The sequence below is a fragment of the Oryzias latipes genome, chromosome 9, assembly GCF_053564925.1.
Source record: "Oryzias latipes strain Hd-rR chromosome 9, Olatipes_Hd-rR_3.1".
NCBI lineage: Eukaryota > Metazoa > Chordata > Actinopteri > Beloniformes > Adrianichthyidae > Oryzias > Oryzias latipes.
Genome location: NC_136245.1, coordinates 237,229 through 261,141, shown reverse-complemented (window position 1 = coordinate 261,141; position 23,913 = coordinate 237,229). Strand labels below are relative to the sequence as shown.

The following is a 23,913-nucleotide window of genomic DNA, read 5'->3' as shown; positions in this document are numbered from 1 at the left end:
TTCATCCATTCATCATCCATCCATCCATCCATCCATCCATTATTTGTATCCCTTCTGACTTTGAGGCACCACCATGCCCTCTAACTGCTTGTCATGAAACCTTTTGTTTTTTTCCATGTCTTTGAACATGATGCCGTATAAGGATATAGTAGCCACGTGTGAAGTTCCCGTGGAAAGACAGATGTCACACAAGGTTCATACAGCTGGAAAACCGCTGATGTTTTCCCGCGGCTCATCGGAAAGAACAGCAGAAGATGTGTGGACCCCTGCGCAAACGTACCGGCGGTGACGGGGTTAACGGTCACGTGGTCGCGGTGGTATTATCAACCCGAGGCGTCGATAGTGTGGAGACAGAAAAGTACTGAGGACATAGACGTGGATGCGATCCAGAGGCAGCGGCGCCATGTCCCCGCAGCGCACACCGGAACCGGCGTCCAGGCTCGCGCTCGGGATGCAGACCGTTTTGCTCGTCGGCGTACTCGCGCTGCAAAGCTTCCCCCGCGTGGCGTGTCCTCCAGCGCGCGAGCTCAGCGGATCCAGAGCGTCACAGGTGAGTTTTCCCGCTGTCTGCGCCGACGTTTAGGATGAGACACTTCTTAAATGTGGGGAATCAGAGTTTAAGAACTTTGTTCGTCCTGTTCCCTTTGATCGTTTGGAGGTTTTCCTCCAAATCAAGCCCGCGCGCGCACGAGGACGAACTTTTAATGCTGGCTCTAAACTTCTGTTTGATGGCGTTCTGACACACCTTTAGGTCCCGAAACAAACATCAATCTCCATCATCAGTTCTGTTTTAATCTTCACATCAGCTGATGTGCACGTGACGTGCACGGGGATTTACTACCTGTGTTGTAATTAGGAAAGTGTTTTCTAGGCTTCTGTACGGTGGCCCTGGAGTGCAAATCACCCCAACAGATCACTCAGAGCAAAAACATTTGAAATGACAACAATAATAATAAAAAAAACATGACATTCTAAAAATTAAACAAAATTCTAGAAACCAAACACAATAGAAAAAAACGAAAATAAATACAAATATAACTTTTTTGGGGGAAAAACATTTTCCAGAAATCAAAATTAAATGTAAAAAATGAAACAGAAGAAGGAAACAGTGGATGATGATGTTTGTCCATCATTTCAGCTGAAATTATTTGGCATGAAGCGATCCTGGATCTGCTGCAGACAAACCATAAAAGGGTCATTCCAGACGTGGAGGGAAATTCACATCCCACCCACCGTAATTGAAATAATCCACACATAAAATACTGAAATATGGGTTTCTGACTAAATTTACTCATTTTGATGCCAAATCTAAAAACTAAGAGAAAAGAATTCTTGAAAATAGTTTTGAAAAATACAGAAAACCTCTGGAGCACCCCTAAAATACCATTTTCCCTTGTCCTATCCCCCTAATGTTTAAATTAAATCTTAACTAAAACAGTGACATTTAAAATTCTTTTATTTGGTATTTTTTCATACGTGGGAGTTTCATACAAATAATAGTTATTACCCATGGAACGTGTGTGCCCCAACATGCTAGCAACCCTCTCACCATAATCTATTTAGCATGGTAGAAAGAGGATCTTGCAGGGACCATAGACTGTATATAGAACTGGACTGAGCGGCTGTGACGTCACCCATAGAAAACACCTTACCTCCGGCTCCAGCCAAATGAAGCCAATTTAGTCACCATTTTTCCACAATACACTCATTGCCATGTTGGAACCAGATGACAGTGTTTGGTCCAAGTTGGTCTGAGTCAATGTTTCTATAGCAACTACTGTGATCAACGCTTTCACTAAAAAGTGGACTCTGTAGAATCTGTCAATCAAACGTTCAAGGTGGGGGCCAGCGGGCACCACATGCTTTTACTGAGGCTTCTGATTGGTCAATTTGGAACCTGAATATCTTGAGAACAAATATGAAAAAAATGAGGATTATCAATAAGATGTTAAAGTATCAAAGCCAGAATGGGAGTTCTGACCAATAGAATGACTGATTAACAGCTGTTCATTTCTCCATAGATGAAGAAGGCAGGTACTTCACATGTGGAATGCCAGGTGGGAGGAGTCAGTGTGTCCAGTTCCAATTTACAGAAAATGGCAGAGACTCCCACGATTAACTGGACTTAAAATCTTCTTCCTCCAAGCCTTTGGCTGCTTAAAGAGGCTTGAGTTCATTCATTTATTCGTTCATGTTCAAATCCATTATGTCCCTTTCGGGGTCACGGGGCTCCCGGAGCCTATCCCCCCCACTCGACGGGGAAGGCTGGGGACGTCCTGGACAGGTGGCCGGTCTGTCACAGGGCCGTAAGAGTTTGTTTTCTCTAATATTCTCCCAGCCTTTATGAATCTGTTCATGTTTAATGCCAGTTTTTCTGTATCGTTCAGTTTCATAATCTTTTGTGTTAAAATCACGACACATTCCTGTGTTTAGAGGATGCAAAAGTGAGTTTAGCCATGAATCCAAATCTAGAACCTTTGTTACGTGTGGGAGATTTAGGACTGTGATCCGTCCCGCAGCTTTACGTGAACGAGCAACCAGAATTTAGGAGAAGCGGGTCTCCCGGTAAAAGTGTGTGTCGGGGCAGAGCTCGGAGCGCAGTGTGTAAGCTTCGAAGCAGAAAGGCCGCTCAGTCCTTAGAAACCGTTCAAACATTTGTGTTTCCAGTCGTGTCCCGACAAAATAAAGGCTGATGTTATTCCCACATATTTACGTGCAGCCAGGATGCAGATTGTAGCGTTTCACGCATGGATTTACCAATGTTGTTAGCCCGTGTTAGCATACTGCTAATCCTGCCTTCGGCTCCGTTTTTCAACAGAAAAAGCACTGACCACACGGATTAAAATGATGCGCGAACAGACGCTTCATAATAACCGTAACATTAATAAAAGCACGTTTAGGAGATCATCTTGTATAATACCGAGCTGACGTATCTATGTATGTTGCCGCTCGGCGGAACTAAGTTTCGCTTCCGGTTTTTAAAAACACTACTGCGCATGTGCGAAGAATTTATTCCGACCGAAAGTGTGACCCATGTGAATGTTTTTTATAATCTGAAAAAGTTTTTCTGGGCCCATCTACACGGTTGGATTCTAATCCGACCATTGATCCCATCAAGATATTTTGCACATGTAACCGCGGCTTATAGGGTCGACTCGCACCTTTGCGGGGGCGTGGCATCACGATGGTGTCTCTCCATCGGGATGTCAGTCAACCATCACGATGGATGATGGTATCGTCCATCGGCACAACCCTAAACCAGAGTCACACTGGATCCAGATGTAGGAGCCAAAATGCAGGACAATGGGTCTTTTTGGTAGAAACAAAGACATTCAATTAAAGAAAAACGTAAACAGGATAAAAACTGTGGAGAAACAAAAAGGGGATAAAACAAATGATCTGTAGATGTAGAACTGAAAACCAGACAGTTTGGTTACGTCAGAATTCCTTCATGACTCACTACATCCATCCATCTTCTTCTACTCATCCGGGACCGGGTCGTGGGGGCAGCAGTCTAAGCAAAGATGTCCAGACTTACATCTCACCAACCACTTCCTCCTCTGGGGGGACCCAGAGGCGTTCCCATGCCAACCAAGTTTCACCATGTCCTAGATGTTCCCCGGGGCCTCCACCCAGTGGGAGATGCCTGGAACACCTCCCCCATCAGGACTAGATTCCTAGAGCCACCTCAACTGATTCCTCTCGATGTGGAAGAGCTGCAGCTCTACTTCGAGCTCTCCATGGGGACCGTGCTCTTCCCCCTATCTCGCAAGGAAGCGAGATAGGCAGGAAGCTCATTTCAGCCGCACCAATCCACCTGTCGATCTCACGCTCTCATCTTCCCTCACCCGTGAACAAGAACCTAAGATATTTAAACTCCTCCACCTGGGGCAGGAGCTCTCCACCCACCCAGAGATGGCAAACTACCTTTCTCCGGTCAAGAACCATGGCCTCAGATTTAGCGGTGCTGACCCTCATCCCAGCCGCTTCACACTCGCCCAAAACTTCCCCAATGCACGCTGGAGGTCCCGGCTTGATGAAGCCAACAGGACAACATCGTCTGCCAGGAGCAGAGAGGAAATCCAGTGATCCCTAAACCAGACCCCTCCGGTCCCTGGCTGCCCCTAGAAATTCTGTCCATGAAGACTGAACTGCTGAGTCCAGCATGCACCGGGAACAGGTCCGACTAACTGCCGGCTCGCTACATAGTGCAGTATATAGGGCGTTTGCCTTTTTGTATTGCTGTCCGAATCTACAATTCAAAAATCCAGTGTCCTAGAAATCTCCCAGAAGTCTGTGCAAAAAAACCAGTGTGCATCGATGCTCACTAATTGGCGAATATAGACCACAATGCATTGCCTTTGAACAATTATCTAAATGTATCTTTTTTTTAAAACATCTATGTTTTCATCCTCTGAACACAGTGGATTCATGACTAGTCATCGTATTGTTTATGTGACGTCGATGATGTCACATTTGCCATTTAAAAAGAAGAAGAGTAGTGAGCATGGTGTCCAAATTGCTTTTAAAATCCAGGGCAGTATATCGCTGGTGTCCCGCACGATGTAGATTTTCAGTAGTTATGGAGTTGGGGAGGGAATCTATTTTTGAGGAAAATACAGCAGAGAATCAGAAAAATGAAAGTTTTGCCACTTTGCATGAATTTTTAACCCAAATGTCCTCAATTCTGGATAGACTTAAAAGTTTTATTAGTATGTAGACATTTAAGACGCATTTGAAAAAACTCAAACGTCAAAAACAAACATCATCATCCAGTCAGCAGTGTCTCATAATATCTACCTTTTCCGTTTCCGTATCTGTATTGCTTTTAGTTTTTATCATTTCATTTTGATTTCTGGAAATTACTTTTGTTTTCCAAAAAAATTCCTTTTTATTTAGTTTCATTTTTTTGGAATTGTATTTGGTTTCTGGAGTTATGTTTTGATTTTTAAAAACGGATGTTTTTTTAATTATTTGCTTTGCTTTTAAGTGTTGTTTTGACTTTTCATGTTTTTCATCGAGGCATTTCTTGGTGTGGTTTGAACTTCAACCACATAACCGTTGATTATGTGCACGTGACCTGTGTCTGTTGTTAAGCTGAGAAGAAATGATTGTCATCATTTTCATGGTTGTTTCTCAGCAGTAACGTCGTCTGCTTGGAAATCTGATTCTTTCAAAAAGTAGAAAAAAGGGAGTTTAAGTGTCTGCCTTGAAAGGCGGTTGGCATTTCTGTTGTGCGTTGGGGCCTCGTGGACTTCCACACTTTTGAGCAAACATCAGAGGACTTGTAAAACCACACACCTTCTGATACTGCTTAGGGCCCTCATGAACGTGCTGGGGGCCCGGATGCAGCCTCAGGTTTAACATGCATTAATGTCCCTCAGCAGTTTCAGCACAACCCCAACCATACACACTGGACCTAAACACGCACACACACCTAAAACCCTTTGAGAATCAGTATCATAAATTGGTCACGCCATTGGGACTCTGCAGAGTCTGTCGACTCCTGAGGACCAAAGACCAAAGCTCATTGCTAGTGATGGAAGTAACAGTGTTTAAGTGTAACTTTGTCACTAATGCCGTTAGAATTTAAGGAATGGAGAAATCGAATTGTTTTCACCCCCACAGCAACACCGTTACTTGGTATAAATGGTGGCGCCACTCATACCAGGAATTGTGGTAAAGTATGTTGTGGAAATGTTCTTGCTGTCTGACCATTTGAATTCAGTCATTCAAAGATCCATCAGAGCAGCCCCCCGTGCTTTTATGAAGTACTTGGATGACGAGGACAGAAAAATGAACACGCAGCTAAAAGCTTGTTTTTCTCTTCATATGAAGTTACTATTGTTTATATTTGTATCTTCTTGCTGTAGTTTTGTAGCATGATCATTCTGAATAACTACGTTAAAGTTCAGGTTAAGGAGCAATAGAAGTGTATTAAGTGCTGCAGAGATGTCGTTCCTTCATTATTGCTAATTCTTCTTCTTGATGGTTTTGCATTTCCATATTGAAACTTTACTAAAACAAAAACTTTACATTCAGTTAATGTGAAAGTAGCTCAATATTGATATTTATACATTGCTTGTTCCATTGTTTTTCTGTGATAATTCTGTTAAATAAATATGTGCATTTCTACACTTCAATCCTCTCTTTCTCTGTTGTAACTAAACAACAAAATGGCATAGAACTATAACGGCTAGAAGTGTCATTTTCATTAAATCGTGGCATTTAAATGCTTTATGTTTAAATTTAAATTTATTGCCGTATTTTTATTGACAAAGTAACCATAGTAGTTACTTTGCCGAGTAACTAATTACTTTTAAGATGCATTAACTGAGTTACTAACTCAGTTACTTTTTGGGCAAAGTAACTGTAACAGTACTTTTTAAAGGTAAAATGACCAAAGGACAGGTGGGTAAACTGTCGGCCATCATAGATAATAAGCAAAAAAATAAGATTATATATTTTTTTAAATCCATCAGTGAATAATCATCCTCACCATGAAGTACACATGCAGATTGGCCAATCAAATATCCTATAGTTCATACATGCGTCACTGCACATGCGTATTTACTACACTGAGGGCACATTCTGACATCATCCGGAACCGCCACTGACCCCGTTGGGCCCTGACTAATCTTACCACTGCAGCCTTGTACAATCACAGCAGTTTTGCCACAGTAGGGGCATTTGCTCTCGTTCAACCCGTCAGTCTATCCTTGCCAAACAACTTTAGAGGCTCAATCGTTTACGTTGGGGATGTCAGACTCCAGGCCTCGAGGGCCAGCATCCTACTGGTTTTTCAGAAACCCAGCCTGACCTGCTGCTGATTACCTGGATAAGGTGTGTTTAGCCAAAAAGGAGTTTCAGTGGCAGATTAGTTGTAAAATATGCCCCAAACTGGCTCTGAACAGCTGAAGTTTGACCCCTGTGATATGTCAGCAGTGTAAACCCATCAGACATAGTTTACGTCCCTTCTTCCTTGTGCCAACATGGCTGATCAGTTACAACAAGAATCACTGCTAAAGATTCTGTTTAGTGGTGTAGCCAGTGTTCTGCAGGTTCTGGTGTTACGCTGTGTAAAGAATACATCAAATAACAAAGAGTCTGAGTCTGTTTGGTATGGGCTTTTTCCCATGGTTCATTTGGGCTTTTGTTATTGTAACTGTCACAATAACTAAAACAGCAAACATGGAACAGTCTGATTAACAGTTAACCAAAATCCTTTAGAAGGTCCAGCTTAATTTTTTCCCTTTTTAACATTTGTGTTGGAGAATCTGGCAACTGTGAAGAACTTTTCAGAAACAAATGCAGAGAATGGCTGGGGGTCGTGTCCAAAGTTTGCAGGCGTGTGTAAAATTACCGGGTTTAAAGAAAACTTTAGGTTGCCCCGGCCGGTTGGCTGCCTCGGTCCCATCGAGGCCTGACCAGAGCTCTTCTAGGGCCGGCGTTTTTTTTTTTGGGGGGGGGGCTTTCTGGCTCCTCTCTCTCTGTGTGGGGTGGGTGGTGCTGGGCCTGGGGTGTCGGCGCCTCCGGGGATGGGGCCCCTGGGCTGGGTGGACCTGGCCCCTATGCTGGGGGGGGGGGCTGGGGGACAGCTGTTTGACCACCGGGGGACAGTCTACCAGCTGTCCCCAACTTACCCCCTTCCTCATATAACCTCAAATTAGGGTGAGGGGGTGGGGGGTTTAGCCTACGATGCGCCTTGGGGGGGGGGGGGGGGGGCTACTTGGCAGTGGCCCCCCCCCCCCCCCCCCCCCCCCATAAACTTTAACAATTATACAGCCTATAGATGAAAGGAATGAAGAAAAATGATCACATCTTTTATTGCAGCTTTTAAGAAAACATCATTCTTTTTGTGCCAAAGCAATCCCCAAGATCCTGGAGAGACTGTTACGCTAGCAGATGTCCATGTCCATCCTTTCTTGTCTTTTAAATTGGGATCACTCGAGAATTAGTGATCAGCAAACTGTTTTTTGCTCCAAGGAATGTTAGAGGCTGTCATGAACGCATCCAGACATTTGGACCATCCGTCTTAAATGCTCTGAGTTGGTTGATGACCCTTTTTTAAAAACATGCCTCAGTGGCCCTCATGATCCCACGTAGCTTTAAAACTTCCTTCATGACCCTTTCCAGCTCACATGGTAAATGTTTCCACTTTTTGACATCCACTAGGGATGTTAGGGGTCCTCATGGGCCTGCACACTTTTTCAGCATCCATTAGGGACCCTCCTTGACACACACACTTGCCAAAATATGCTAGAAAGGTGAATAGGTGAATTTCAGACCCTAATGGAGGTGCACATTCTTTGGCATCAGTGAAGGCTCCATGGACATGCACTCTCTCCAACATCCTCATAATCGGGCACACTTACTGATCACTATTTGAGCTCCTTGTGGCAAAGAAAGTTGCAAGTTGAATACACTGCAATATTTTCATGCAAAGCTGGCTGAGGTAGCTTCTCAGTCTCTGACATTTACATAATTAAACTTCTGTTGCCCAGAGCCTTTATTCTTTCTGTGAGTGAGTCAGAGGCATGTCTTCATACAACACAGAAAACCTATTTTATTCTCAGTACAAGTATATAGTATAATGTCAGCTAGGAAAAAATGATTTATTCTTATACCAGAGTTTGGAGAAGAAGACCTTGTGTCTAACTCTAAACCGGAGTGAGGGAATGTCAACAGGTTTCTTTTCTTTAATCAAATCCCATCAGGCGTCACGAGATAAAACTCAGAAGTTGTGGAATTTCTGTTCTTAACTCTGGCTTTTATCTTATTGTCAAACTGCTGGATTGTTTTCCATGCCTCTGAAATTTTCCAAAGAAAATTATAGAGCAGAGATGTTTGAGCCTGTTTCAGCTTGTTGAACAGTTAAAGAACAAACAGCTGGTAGAGGCGCTGATGTCAACGTCACTGTTCTCTTCTGCAGAGAATCTGCTCTTTGGTTGGCCAAAGATCCACAGAAAGGGGCAGCAGCTGAGTGTTTAGATACAGCTTTTGTCAATAAAACCCTTTCCCCCGTTTTTTTCCTGCCTGTTTTGTCTGATTATTCTGGTGCTGTGGTTGGGCCAGTGCATAGCTGATACAAAAGCGGGCCTGATTTCCCATCAAGCAGAATTGGGTCACAGCTGGGTAAGAGTGAGTGACCAATAAATCTCAAAGCTGCACCCCCAACTGAATATTTTTCTAACAATGTGGGAAAGCTTCACTGCTGGGGGGCTGGGAGGCTGGCAGTGATTAACCCTGCTTTGGTGTTCCACTCAAGAGTGTACTTCTAGGGATTGATCCTAACTTGAGACCAAAGGTTTGCGTAAAAGACACAGTTCCTGCCTGATATTTGGAATTCTAAAATGTTAAGACAGACCATCCATGTGGAGCGCTCCGCTGTGAGTTCAGATTCACATCACTGACTGATTCCTATTTTGGCATTAAAAAGCTCTTTTCCCCTCCATGTTTTAACATGGCATTGGGATTGTTGTTGCCCTCCCGACAAAGTCTCTTACAGTGTAGAGATTTTTCACCATGCTGTAGGAGATATTAAGCCTTCTTCATTAGTTTATCCCGACGCCTAAAAGGGCCGGTCCAAACAGAGCACGTGTGCCCTGAAAAACACTGCAGATGACACAAGGCTGTTCCTTGTTGAAAAGTGTCATCGCTGCATCAGAAACTAGTCTTGGGTCAAAAACTGACCAGAAGCATTACACCCCCAACCTCATTCCAGGCCGTCTGGTAAATAAAGGAGTACAAACTCCTTTCCAGATATTTGTGGCTCGTGGTTTTTGAACTTCCTTCACTTTAAGATTTTCTTGCCACAAACAGAGTTGCTGACAGTTTACTTGTCCTCTGGTTTTCTGAAGTTTTGACCTCTTTTAGGGGTTTTCTCTATGGTCTCTTGGAAACACACATGTTCTGGTCTTTGCTGTGACCAGGACTATATACCTTGGCATGGTCTGTTTGGTTCTTTTGGACTTTCATTAAGTCTTCCTTTAAAAGTTTGAATATAGAGTAAATGGTTTTCGGCTTTCTCTGGTTCCCTAAACCAGCTTCTGTAATGGCTGCCATTCACTCAGACTGGTGCTTTTGGGTTAGGCATTAAGGCATGTAGTCATGGTCCAGATGATCTGCTGCAGTTCAAGCCGACCATCAGAACGGGGAATATAAGGTGATTGAAGTGACTTTGAACCACAGTTGTTGGTTCCAGACGGGCTGGTCTGAGGATTTCAGAAACTGCTGATCTACTGAGATTTTCACCCACAACCATCTCTAGGGTTTACAGAGAATGGTCCAAAAAGAGAAAATATCCAGTGAGCAGCAGTTCTGTGGTCAGAAATGTCTTGTTGATGTCAGAGGTCAGACTGGTTCCAGCTGATAGAAAGACAACAGGACCTCAAAGAACCACTGGTTCCAACCGAGGTCTGCAGAAGAGCATCTCTGAAAGAACAACACGTCCAACCTGGAGGCAGATGGACGACAGCAGCAGAAGACCACACCGGGTACCACTGCTGTCAGCTAAGAACAGGAAACTGAGGCTACAATTCACACAGACTCACCAAAACTGGACCATAGAAGATGGAAAAACGTTGTCTGGTCTGATGAGTCTCCATTTCTGCTGCCACATTCAGATGGTAGGGTCAGAATTTGGCCTCAACAACATGGAAGCATGGATCCATCCTGCCTTGTATCAACGGTTCAGGCTGGTGGTGGTGGTTATGGTGTGGGGGATATTATCTTGGCACACTTTGGTCCCCTTAGTCCCAGTTGAGCATGGTTCCAACACCACAGTCTACCTGAGTATTGATGCTGACCATGTCCATCCCTTTCTGAACACAGTGGACCATCTCCTGATGCTACTTCCAGCAGGATAAGGCTCCATGTCATCAAGCTGGAATCATCTCAGACTGGTTTCTAGAACATGACAATTAGTTCTCTGGACTCAAACGGCCTCCACAGTCACCAGAACCCAGCAGAGAACCTTTGGGATGTGGTGGAACGGGAGATCGGCATCATGGATGTTCAGCAGACAAATCTGCAGCAGAAAGTGGTCTCTGAGTGTAAACTTTACAGACCTTTTCCAAAAAACTTGAATATCATAAAAAAGTGTATTTCTGTAAATCCTAACTTTTATAGAACATAGGTCCTATGCTTTAAATTATTTTAAGTATTTATTTGTTTTGTTTTTTTAGATAAATAGGAGTTCAAGCTCATAAAACCCACAAAAACAGAATTTCAAAAAACTTGAATACTGTGGAGAAATGATGGAAGCATATTGCATTCAATAAAAAAAGTGTGCTCTTTTTTCTAATTTTTCTTCTGTTTTTGATTGTAATATTTTTAAATATCTTTTTAAAGGAAAGAACTCCAACCTCCTCTGCTCATGAAAACTATAAGTTGAGCTACAATACAAAGTAGAAAAACCAGAATGTCCGTGTCACAGACATGATCTGTTTAGTTATGTGCTCTTCAGCACATCACCACCTGTTCTTCCTACTTTATCCACTAATATCACAGAAATACATCTTTGAGAGATATTAAATATTGACCACTCTGAACTGTTTCTTAATGCATGCTCACCTTGTGGGTGTGGTTAACTTAGTCAACTCTGCTATAATTTTTTCTGAATTTCGCTTTAATCAACTTGCATTACTCGAACACGCTGGTTCACTCTAAGAAAGAGAGGAATGATAATTAGTGATTTCTTTAATTTTATTTGAACTATACTGTAAAGAGTTCTTGTGATAATTTTCAGATTATTGATTTAAGATTCAAGATTTCAAGATTTGGTTTATTGTCATTTCACACATAGTATTTGCGGAGAAATCCACAGGTGAGACGTTCACACTAGCATGACAGCTTTTGTAGTTCCTAAAAATATTAAACAAAAATCAGAAAAAAATAGATTGAAGATAACCCTGTTTTTTTTATTGAATGTAATATGTTTCAATAAGAAATCATCATTTAACCCTTGTGCTATCTTAGATGACCCCCCCCCCCCCCCCCCCCCTTCCATTGAGGTGTTCTCCCTACCATGACAAAGGTGGATAAAGGTGGAAAGATTTCATGTAATCCATGGACACCAGTGAAGATCACAAATCATTGAAGAAAAAAGGTTCAGAGCACTGTCTAGTGGGTCTAGATGACCCAACTCCCAACGTTAAAGTGCCTGGGATAGCACAAGGGTTAAGTGAGATTTTGATCAGATCAATAAAACTAAAGTATTTAAAGTAGTACGGACAGGGTCCAGGTCCTGCTGGAAGATGAAATCTGGATCTCCATCCAGATCCTCAGCAGAAGGAATCCTGAAGTCCTCCAGAACATTCTGCTGGACCGCTGCAGTGATTCTGGACTGAAGACAGCAGAGTTTACCAACACCAGCTGGACATTTCAGTCCAGATCCTGACTGACTGTGGAGATTTCACTCTGGACCTCCAGCAGCTCGGGTTCTGCTCCTCACCAGTATTCCTCCAAACCCTTGATTCCCAAATGAAAGACTGTCCTTTCATCAGAACCAGGACCTTGGACCTCTGGCCAACAGTCCAGTCCTTCACTTTGGTCCAGTTGAGACGTTTCCTCCGTTGGTCCGGGCTCAGAAGTGGTTTGACCCGAGGAACCCGACAGTTGTAGCCCGTCTCCTGAATGTGGTTCTTGAAGCTGTTCCTCCTCCTGGTTCCAGTCTTCCTGGAGGTCTGCAGGTTCTGGAATCTTTTTGATGATCCGCTGAAGACCACGGTCGTCTCTTTAGCTGCTACCTCTTCTCCTGCCACATTTTGTCCCTCCATCAGGCACAATGGAGACAACTAATCAATGGTTGTGAGATGGACTCCCCTTGTAACATAACGGAGATGCACCGCAGACGAGCCGGTGTAAACCCGGAGTGAGGGTGGCTGTGGAGCAGAGGTGGAGTGGTCCACCTTGACGGGTGTCAAAGTGTGAAAAGTGTGTAGAGTGATTGCAAAGTGCTTTGGCCCTGGAAAAAGGCAGAATAGTTTTTGCTTTTTACAATATCTGCACGTAGGATATTAATACTCCAGGGAGACGCACTGTTCCTCCAAGTCTTTGTCATGCCAGGGTGAAGCACAAGCAGGGGGTGTCGTCTCTCAGGTAGGCTTGCACCAACATGTTTGCTCTCTGCTCACAGACCTCCTGCACCACACATCGAGTCATCACTGTAACACAATCGTGATGTGTCCGCACTTGTAGAGCCCCGACCACCATCGCACCATAACAGACTGTTCCTGGCATGAAGAAAGCCAGCTTTCATGCCACGCCCTTGCCTTTTTAGCACTCTCAGCAGAAAGTACTAAGTCATTCGCCTGCAGGCACTTTTTCTTTTCTGTCCTGAACAGGGAGGAAAGTCAGCCTCACAGGCTCATAAAACATCTGTAGAAGAGGTAAAGATTACAGAGAGGATGGACCAACAAGGCCTTGAAATAATAACCAAAATGATATTTTATTTATTTCGATTATTGTGATGCATGATGAGCCCAATCATTACAACTTCTTAGGTGAAAATATTTTCATGACTGCAGTTTTTTATTGGGTTAGGCCAGGGGTGCTCATTACGTCGATCACGAATCGATCTTCAAGGACATGCGGGTAGACAAATCTGCACATCTCCTTGTTCTTGATGATGGACACCATCACACTTGTCCTCCGTTCCTCAGGAATCTTCTCACCACCTAAGATGCTGTTGAACAACCCAGTTAGAAACTCCACTGCCATCTCTCCCAGACACTTCCAGACCTCCACAGGACCAAGTGCCTTTCCACTCTTCATCCTCTTCCATGCTCCCCTTAATTTGTTCCATGCTGCATCTCCCTGTACTCCTGACTACTCTCCTCAGTCCTTTCAGTGTCTCCCTTTTTCCTAGCCAGCCTTTTACTTACTCTGTCTAAACTCCTGCAGCTCCTCATTCCACCACCAAGTCTCCTTATGAACTTTCTTTCCTGATGACACACCAAGTACACTCCTGTCTGTCTCCCTGATCACGTTAGCTGTAGTCATCCAGTACCTCCTGACCACCCACAGCCTGTTCTAGCTGCTTCTTAAAAGTCCTGCAACATTCTTCCTTTTTCAGCTTCCACCAGTTTGTCCTCTTCTCTGCCTTCGCCCTTTCTTTCTTCATCTTCTTCATCATCAGAGTCATCCTACACACTACCATCATTTTTTCTCTGTCACCTACCACTACTTTGCAGTCACTGGTCTCCTTCAGATTACACCGTCTACACAAGATGTAGTCTGTCTGTGTACTTCTACCTCCACTCTTATAGGTCATCCTATGTTCCTGCCAGAATTTCTCCTCCAGCTCCTACTTTTGGGGCGTACCCACTAACAACATTAAACATCTCACCTTCCATTTCTATCTTCAGACTCATCCCTCTTTTTACCTCCACATCACTCCTAATAAACTCCTCCTTCAGGATAACTCCTCCTCCTTTTCTCCTCCCATCTCCACCATGATAGAACAACTTGAACGCTGCTCCTCAGCTTCTAGCCGTGCTACCGTTCCACCTGGTCTCCTGGACACACAGTGTGTCTACCTTCCTCCTCTGCATCATGTCAACCAACTCTCTACCTTTTCCTGTCATAGTTCCACGGTCACCCGGTCGGTGGACAGCACCGATGGCGGTCTTTGCTAACCAGGGCCTTGATCGTTCCAGTGTGGAGGTCATAGGTCTGATTTGCATATTTGGTTTGGCAAAGATTTTATGTTGGATGCCGTTCCAGACACAACCCTCTGTATTTATCCGGGCTTGGGACCCCTTGTGGCTACATTTCCTATGTGTGGTGGTCCGTAAAAATGCCACAGCCACTCCCAAACTGAAATCTTTATAAAGTTTGCTGGATTTCTATCAGGGTAGCTGGTCTGCATTCTGACCATTTTTGATAGGGATTAAAGATGAGCTGGAATCAGATCACGTTCCATTTTAAGAGCAGAGGGTCTCTGGGGAGAGCCTGCAGAAAAAGGCAGTCACACAGGTGAGAGTAATCATGCTAATTACATATCAGCCTTTCACAGGTTCATAAGAAAAAGAGGATTATAGAGGTTAAAAAGAGGTATCAAGAATGTTTGTTCTGACCAATAGAATAACGGAGTAACAGCTGTTTATTTCTTTGTTTCTTTCTTCCTGTTTGGAACGCCAGGGGGGAGGGGCCACTCAGTCCAGTCCTATATAGAGTCGATGGTTCAGGTCCTTTAGATGAAAAATGAACTGATTAAATGTTTTCTGATCACCTTTATTTACAAAGCGCCTTTACACAAACAAAGCACAGTAACCCTTGTGCTATCTTAGATGACCCCCCCCTCCCTTCCATTGACGTGTTCCCCCTACCATGAGAAAGGTGGATAAAGGTGGAAAGATTTCATGTAATCCATGGACACCAGTGAAGATCACAAATCATTGAAGAAAAAAGGTTCAGAGCTCTGTCTAGTGGGTCTAGATCAGTGTTTTCAACCTTTGTTGAGCCACGGTGAACTTTAACCTTGACAAAAATCCCGCGGCACACCAGCAAAAAAAATATTTTTAAAAAGGAGAAACTCATAGTCTGTATTGATCTACAGTCCTTCCACAATCTCACATGCATTTTTTTGATAGTTGTGGCAGAAAAAGCTGAAAGTTGCAACTGTTTTTTTCTAAAAGATGAAATAAAAGGTTATTTAGAAGATTTAAAAACTGTCTGATGTGTTCGTTGTTGTTTCAAGACGTCAAAGGTAGACTCATTATGCGCTGAGGCGCTGTCACTTTAACCCAATGCCTCATGGGAGATGTAGTGATGTCAGACAGACTAGCGAAGAGGAGAGAGGATGATGACCCACCCCCTTATGATGTTTAATGTTGTTTGGTCCAAAATTAAAGCCAGAGTTCATGATAACTGATGTGTGAGCCTCCTTAATCTGATGTTACTAAAATGTATTACCATTGTAAAATATAATATCAACAATATAAAACAATCTGGCGGGCCGAATAGAAGAACTCAGCGGGCCGGACGCAGCCCACCAACCTTTGACACACATGGTTTACGAGATCAGCTGTTGTCACTTAGCAACAACTAAACACCGCTGGAAAAGCAATGGAGAACGCCTGTTTCTTCTGTTTATTTCAACAGAGTTTTGCTAACAAATTAATTTCCTCTCTGGCGTCAATAAAGTTCAGTTCTATACTATTTTGGTTCAAATGAGCCTCATTATGGATGCACACTTAGTTCAATTGATGTTTTGCAAATAGATATTTGCCTGAAACCCTATGATGTATTTTTGACAGTTATGTAACAGAGGAATGTTCGTATTGAACGCAAAGACTACTTTTTTTATAACCGAATTTAAAGCGTAAAACAAAATGTTTTACTCATATTTTTGTGTGTGCAAAGGGTTAATTTGTGCACAACTTTGTTCATGCATTTCATTTTGGCAGTTACCTTACTCCATACTTCTTCATCTCCATGTTTACCTGGAAGCCTGTAATTGTCAAGCAGAAAGGTGCGTCCTGCAGACAAGAGTCAGCATATGGGACTTTTGCTGAGCTCAGTCTGGTTCTGTTTGCAGCCACCCAGCAGCTCCAGAAAACAAAAACCTGGATTAGCTTGTAAACTGGGATAAGAACGCAGAAGGTGCTCTGGCTGCAGAAAAGCTGAATTAGCTTCATTTATTCTTCTGCCAGTGGGGGTCAAACTGCTCAGGAAACCAGTTTGGAAGGAGGAGTAAGCTGCCTGATGAAGAAAGAACAGTCTTGTAATGTAAAGGACAGTGATGGAATCCAGAACAGGTATAAGTGGTGGTTATGCTGTCCAAGTGGTGAACGTTGTCCAAGTGGTTGACAAGAAGAATGAGGAACCAGGAAAAGGCGCAACTCAGTTCTTAAAGGGTTTGGGCTCATTACCCCAAATGTTAGTTTTTATTTATTTATTTTTTACACTTTATTTATCCCACAAAGGGAAATTCTTTCTCCGCATTTGACCCATCCCCTTGGGTAGAGGTGAGCTGCAGCCGGGAGGCGGTAGCGTTAAGGGTCTTGCCTGGGTGATGTTAATTGCTCGCCATTGATATGGTAATTGCCCCCAGTACCATTGCTCATTCCCCTCCAGGAATCAAACCCTGGTTTCCTGCATGGTAGCTTTCCACCTTACCAACCGAGCTACCCAGCCGTTAGTTAAGGGACTGCCAGTAAGGACTGGCAGGTATTGTTCTTGCCTGTCCCTGGTGTCCTGCAATGTCCACAGAGTTTTCTCCTTCAAACTTTCGGGAAGAACAAAGTGTAACTTACGTCTCTCAAACTGCTTTGGCAGCACCATAGCTGTTAAATCAAACTTTGCTCTTTCACGTCTAGATGGACTTTTTTTGCATCTGGCAAATGGCACAAGCGCTGAAATGGCAACATCCTTTTCCTGACTCTGCTGCAGCTCTGCCAGCGTGAACATTGGAAGTAAGTCTTGTCCTGGTGGCGACAAATCCTGCACTGCTTGAATAAATTAGACAGCTCTTGTCTCAGCAGCAGCTTCCCATCGACTAGGAACATTCAGCAGCGCACTCACATGCGCATCACAGCAACTTAGGGCCAGACTAGACTGAAGAGTTGTACCTCTGTGCTTTGATCTTTTAACTTTCTGACATCGGACTTTTAATCTGAAGGTGTCTTAAATACTGTCAGGGGTGTTCTTAGCATCAGCGAGTAGTTCATACTGTTCAGTTATGAGTCTCTGACCAACTGTTTTAGCAAACTGCTGAGGGTGGCCGCTACGATATTCTTTGTCCCTGGGATGTGTTTCGTGTTTGAAATCAAGTGTCTAAGGAGCGAGTTTAGCCACTCAGCCTTGTTCACAGGCATCTAATTTAGGCTTAGTTATTATATACGTCAGAGGATTGTTGCCGGTTCATACTGTAAATGAATGGCCTCTTAACCAATAACTGAATTTCTAACACACTCCCTTTTAGGGCTAAGAATTTGAGCTGATGGGCTGGATATTTCTTTTGTGCGGGGCTCAAACTGTTGCTTTCAAAACCAATAAAAAAAGAAGAATATTAAGAAAAGAACAGTGTCTTTGCTGTGAAACACGGAGGAGGCTGTGTTATGTTCTGGGCTGCTTAGCTGCATCTGGCTCAGGGGGTCATGAATTAGTGCAGGGAACAATGAAATAAAGGGATTCTAGAGCCAACAGCACTGGTCTGTGTCTGAAAGCTTTTTTTCTCAGTCGCAGATCATGGTCTTCGAACAGGACAATGACCCACACCACACAGCTAAAATTACCAAAGAATGACTAAGAGGAAAACGTTGGACTGTTCTAGAGTGGCCTTCTATGACCTAAATCTCATTGAGCATCTTTTTGAAGGAGTTGAAACAGGCTGTCTGGAAGAGCCCTCCTTCAAACCTCGGACAACTGGAGGTGTTTGCTCATGAGGAGAGGACCAACATTCCTTTCAACAGGTGCCGGAGTCTCGCCGATAGGAATCATTTTATGATTATCCAGGGTTTACCCTGGACGAGTCACCACTAACCAGTCTGTTGCAGGGCCACAAACTCACATGCACACCTAGGGGCAATTTAGAAACACTGCATAATGTCTGACGCTTGTTTTTGGACCTCTGGATAAAAGTTGGAGTGCCTGGAGAATTCCGACAAGGGAAGAACATGCAAACTCCACACGGGAAGGTCCCAGCTGGGATTCGAACCATTTTTTTTTTAAATGGTTTATTTCAAGCAATTAAGTAGAAATAATACACAAAAGCAATATAATCATCAGTCATACATTCATACAGTAACTAATCAAACTTAGGATAATTAGACATATTAATAAATATTGCTTGAAAGGGAGTGGAAGGAAACGAATTTATATAATCCCACCCCGTTATTCTATAACCATTTTAGTACATGATTTATCAATATCCGGTTCCTAGCTTTTATCAGACAGAATTAAGAATCATAAAGTATCAATAAAGCACATGACAAAGATGAATTTCTCAATTATTATGTAAAAATAACTATTTCAGAAATCAACATGGCAAATGCAGATCATTTATTCCAAATATATGCAGATTATGTTAATTATAAAAGTCATTTTTATGATTAAAAAATAATACTATATCAGTAAAATAGACAAAACACTGTTTCAGAGATTTTCATGGCAAAATTTCATCAAGTATCAAAAGTTAAAAATATGTGCAAAATTATGTTACATTAGGAAAAAATTTGAATCAATTTATCTGACTGGCCTGACTGTGAAGTGTGTGAAGCTAACCATTTTTTTTTCCAGGCCTGTTCATAAATAATTCTGTTGAAACATGGTTGAAAAGCAACATCAGACTTTTATTGGTCGCATTTAATTGTTATTTTTTATTACTTTTGTCATGTTATTTCTTTGACCATCGGGACTTTTACTTTCATTAACCGAAAGGAGCCATCCATTTTGTCCACATGAGTACCTGTGGAACTTGGAGTGAGACTTTTTGAATGGATATCAACTCCTCCAGGAGTCTCCAGAGAGCCATAATCCTGGTTGAAGAAGCAAATTCGGTGTCAGAGATGTTTCCAGCAGCAGTCATGTGGAAAGCTGTGCCACTGCAGACACTGTGCTCTGTAATCGTATTAAACTTAGCCGTTAGAAAATAAGAGAACAAAAATACAACCTCAGATGTTACAAGCAATGTATGCCCCCCCCATGTTAGTCTTCTTTCTCTTTCGGCTTTTCCCATCAGGGGTCGCCACAGCGAATCATCCTTTTCCACCTCACTCTATCATGAACATCTTCTACACTAACATTAGCCAACTTCATGTCCTCTGTCAAGACATCCATGTATCTCCTCTTTGGCCGTCCTCTTGCCCTCCTGCCAGGCAGCTCCATCTCCAACATCCTTCTACCAATATATCCACTATCCCTCCTCTGAACATGTCCAAACCATCTCAGTCTGGCTTCTCTGACTTTGTCGCTAACACAGGCAACATGAGCCGTCCCTCTGATGTACTTGTTCCTTATCCTGTCTAACCTGGTCACTCCTAAGGAGAACCTCAACATCTTCATCTCCGCTACCTCCATCTCAGCCTCTTGTCTCTGTCTCACTGCTACCGTCTCTAACCCATAGAGCAGAGCTGGTCTCACCACTGTCTTGTACACCTTTCCTTTGAGTCTTGCTGACACTCTTCTGTCACACAACACTCCTGACACTTTCCTCCACCCGCTCCAACCTGCCTGCACTCGCCTCTTCACCTCTTTTCCACACTCCCCATCACACTGAACTGTTGACCCCAAGTACTTAAACTCCTGCACCTTCTTCACCTCAGCCCCCTGTAACCTAACGCTTCTACCTTGATCCCTCTCGTTCAGACACATGTATTCTGTCTTACTATGACTGACCTTCATGCCTCTTCTTTCCAGAGCAAACCTCCACCTCTCTAGCTGTTCCTCCACCTGCTCTCTACTCTCACTGCAAATTACAATGTCATCCGCAAACATCATTGTCCAGGGAGATTCCTGTCTTACCTCGTCTGTCAGCCTGTCCATCAGCATAGCAAACAAAAAAGGACTCAAAGCTGATCCTTGGTGTAGTCCCACCTCCACCTTGAACTCCTCTGTCTGACCTACAGCACATCTCACCACCGTCATACTTCTCTCATACATGTCCTGAACTACTCTGACATACTTCTCTGCCACTCCAGACGACCTCATACAGTACCACAGCTCCTCCCTCGGCACCCTGTCATACGCCTTCTCTAAATCTACGAACACACAATGCAGCTCCTTCTGACCTTCTCTGTACTTTTCCATCAACATTCTCAAAGCAAAGATGGCATCAGTGGTGCTCTTACGGGGCATGAAACCATACTGCTGCTCACAAATCTCCACCTTCTTCCTAAGCCTGGCTTCCACTACTCTTTCCCACAGCTTCATTGTGTGGCTCATCAACTTTATTCCTCTATAGTTGCTGCAGTTCTGCGTGTCACCCTTGTTCTTAAAGATCGGAACCAGAACGCTTCTCCTCCATTCCTCAGGCATCTTCTCACTCTCTAGAATCCTATTAAAAAAAACCCGTTAGAAATTCCACTGCTGTCTCTCCTAAGCACTTCCATACCTCCACAGGTACGTCATCAGGACCAACGGCCTTTCCGCTCTTCATCCTTTTCAGAGCCTTCCTAACCTCATCCTTTGCAATCTCTGCTACTTCCTGCTCCACAACAACCACATCTTCCTCCCTTCTTTCCCTGTCATTTTCCACGTTCATCAGCTCCTCAAAATACTCCTTCCATCTTTTCTGTACACTCTCCTGGGTTGTTAGCACCTTTCCGTCTCTGTCCTTAATCACCCTTATCTGTTGCACGTCCTTCCCATCTCTGTCTCTCTGTCTGGCTAGCCTGAACAAGTCCTTTTCTCCTTCCTTTGTGTCTAACCTGTCATATAGCTCATCGTAAGCTTTCTGTTTGGCCTTTGCCACCTCTCTCTTCACTCTACGCTGCGCTTCCTTGTACTCCTGTCTACCTTCCTCAGTGCTTTCTACATCCCACTTCCTTTTAGCCAACCTCTTCCTCTGGACGCATTCCTGTACTTCCTCATTCCACCACCAAGTCTCTTTACCGTCTTTCCTCTTTCCAGATGACACACCTAGCACTTTCCTACCTGTTTCCCTGATAATCTCTGCTGTAGTTTCCCAGTCATCTGGAAGCTCATCCTGACCACCCAGGACCTGTCTCAACTTCTGCCTAAATTCCTCACAAGTTTCTTAATTCTGTAGCTTCCACCACTTGGTCTTCTTTTCTGTTTTCCCTCTCTTCTTCTTCCTGACCTCCAGAGTCATCTTACACACCACCATGCGGTGCTGTTTGGCTACACTCTCTCCTACCACCACTTTGCAGTCATTAACCTCTCTCAAATGACCTCGTCTACATAGGATGTAGTCCACCTGAGTACTCCTACCTCCACTTCTGTATGTCACTCTATGTTCCTCTCTCTTCTGGAAGTAAGTGTTGACTACAGCCATTTCCATCCTCTTCGCAAAGTCCACCACCATCTGTCCCTCCAGATTCCTTTCCTTCACACCAAACCTGCCCATCACCTCCTCATCACCTCTATTGCCCTCACCAACATGGCCATTAAAGTCTGCTCCAATAACAACTCTCTCTCCTCTGGGGATACCCTCTATGACCTCATCCAACTCACTCCAGAATCTCTCCTTCACTTCTAACTCACAGCCAACCTGTGGCGCATACCCACTGACTACATTCACCATCACCCCTTCAATTTCTAACTTTAGGCTCATCATCCTGTCTGAGACTCTTTTCACCTCTAGAACACTGTTTACAAACTCCCCCTTCAGAATCACACCTACCCCGTTTCTCTTCCTATCAACACCATGATAGAACAGTTTGTATCCTCCTCCAATACTACGTGCCTTGCTGCCCTTCCACCTTGTCTCCTGCACACACAGTACATCTACCTTCCTTCTCTCCATCATGTCTGCCAGCTCTCTGCCTTTCCCTGTCATTGTGCCAACGTTAAGAGTCCCTATTCTCAAACCTATGTTCCTGCCTTTTCCCTTCTCTCTCTGGCCACGGACCCTTCTGCCTCCCCTCTTTCTTCGACCAACAGTAGTCAAATTTCCACCGACACCCTGTAGGTTAACAGCATCGGTGGCGGTCGTTGTTAACCCGGGCCTCGACCGATCCGGTATGTCAAAAGTGTTGTGGATGATTCGCATGGTTATTTTGGCAATTTTTACGCCGGATGCCCTTCCTGACGCAACCCTCTCTATTTATCCGGGCTTGGGACCGGCACAGAGGCAACTGGCTTGCAACCCCTGTGGCTAGATTGCCCCCCCCCATGTTAGTATTTAAAGAAATTTCACTTCTCTATGAATAAAGTGGAATAAGCAGCTAAACGTTGCTTCTAACAAAGCACAGCAGGTGGAGGGGGTGGGGGGTACCCTTGTTTCTTCACATTCCATGAGTCCTGCTGGGCTTTGTTCCTGATGTCCTTCAAACCAGCCCTCCCCAAAACAAAAATAGCCCTCACATTATTCACACAGGTCAACCTTCAGATATTTCTGTCCAAAGTCAAGTCCAACAAGTCTCCAGTTGAGTCGAAGTCCTACCGTTGAATGTTTCAAGTCCTTTCAACAACAGTCGTTTTCTTTACACAGACCATGTGGACTTTTAGGAACTGCATTTAGAATCAAAAAGAATCAGAATCAGAAATCATTTAGTGTCCAGTGCTAATTTTGTTGACTAAATATTTTCGTCATTATTTTCGTCACGAATATTTTTTTGCTGACGAAAACGAAAACTAGAAAATAAGTCACTGATATAGACTAAACTATGACTAAATTGATTGACATTATCGTCAACGAACAAAGGACGAGACGAAAATAGACTGTGACGAAAATCCAATCAGCAGACGGGAGAGATGAACAAAAGAACCAATCGGCAAAACGGAACAGGTGAAACTGCATGAGAGACGAGAACCAATCACAGCTTGACTTACTTGACTGAGCTCCCGGGAAGACGGCATTCAAAGAGCAACAAAATGTCCAAAGCTGGGAGAAAAAGAAGGGGAGACTTGTGGGCTCACGTCACATTTGACGACGAAGAAAAAAAAACAAAGTGTGAAGCATGCGGAGCGATCATTCGTGGCAAGAACATAACGAATTTAAAAAGGCATTTATAGACGAGCCACCCGGACATTTTCTCAAAGGTAAATTCACAACAATGTTGTTTTGTTTATTGAGCTAAGCAAAATTGGAAGACTGCAGTGGGTAGATGTTGAAGCATTAAGTATTACGAACTGAAAAGTACTGTATATACCCCCTTCTTCAAGTTAGATGAGAGCACCATATACTAATATGTAATAGTATGCTATATACATTTGATAAATACTAATGTTTAGTATATTTTATAATGTTCTTCTTGTTGACATTATCACAAATATTTCTAGATT

At 43.5% G+C, this 23,913-nt stretch overlaps 1 protein-coding gene across 1 annotated transcript in view; it reads left to right on the top strand.

The window, feature by feature from the left end:
- The first annotated feature begins 208 nt into the window (after nt 1-208).
- Nucleotides 209-23,913, top strand: part of mmp11a (matrix metallopeptidase 11a) — a 67,053-nt gene continuing 43,348 nt past the window's right edge. The window contains exon 1 of the mRNA XM_023958915.2: nt 209-550. Within this exon, the coding sequence (XP_023814683.1) occupies nt 380-550 (171 nt within the window). The 5' untranslated portion in view covers nt 209-379. The remainder of the gene's footprint in view (nt 551-23,913) is intronic.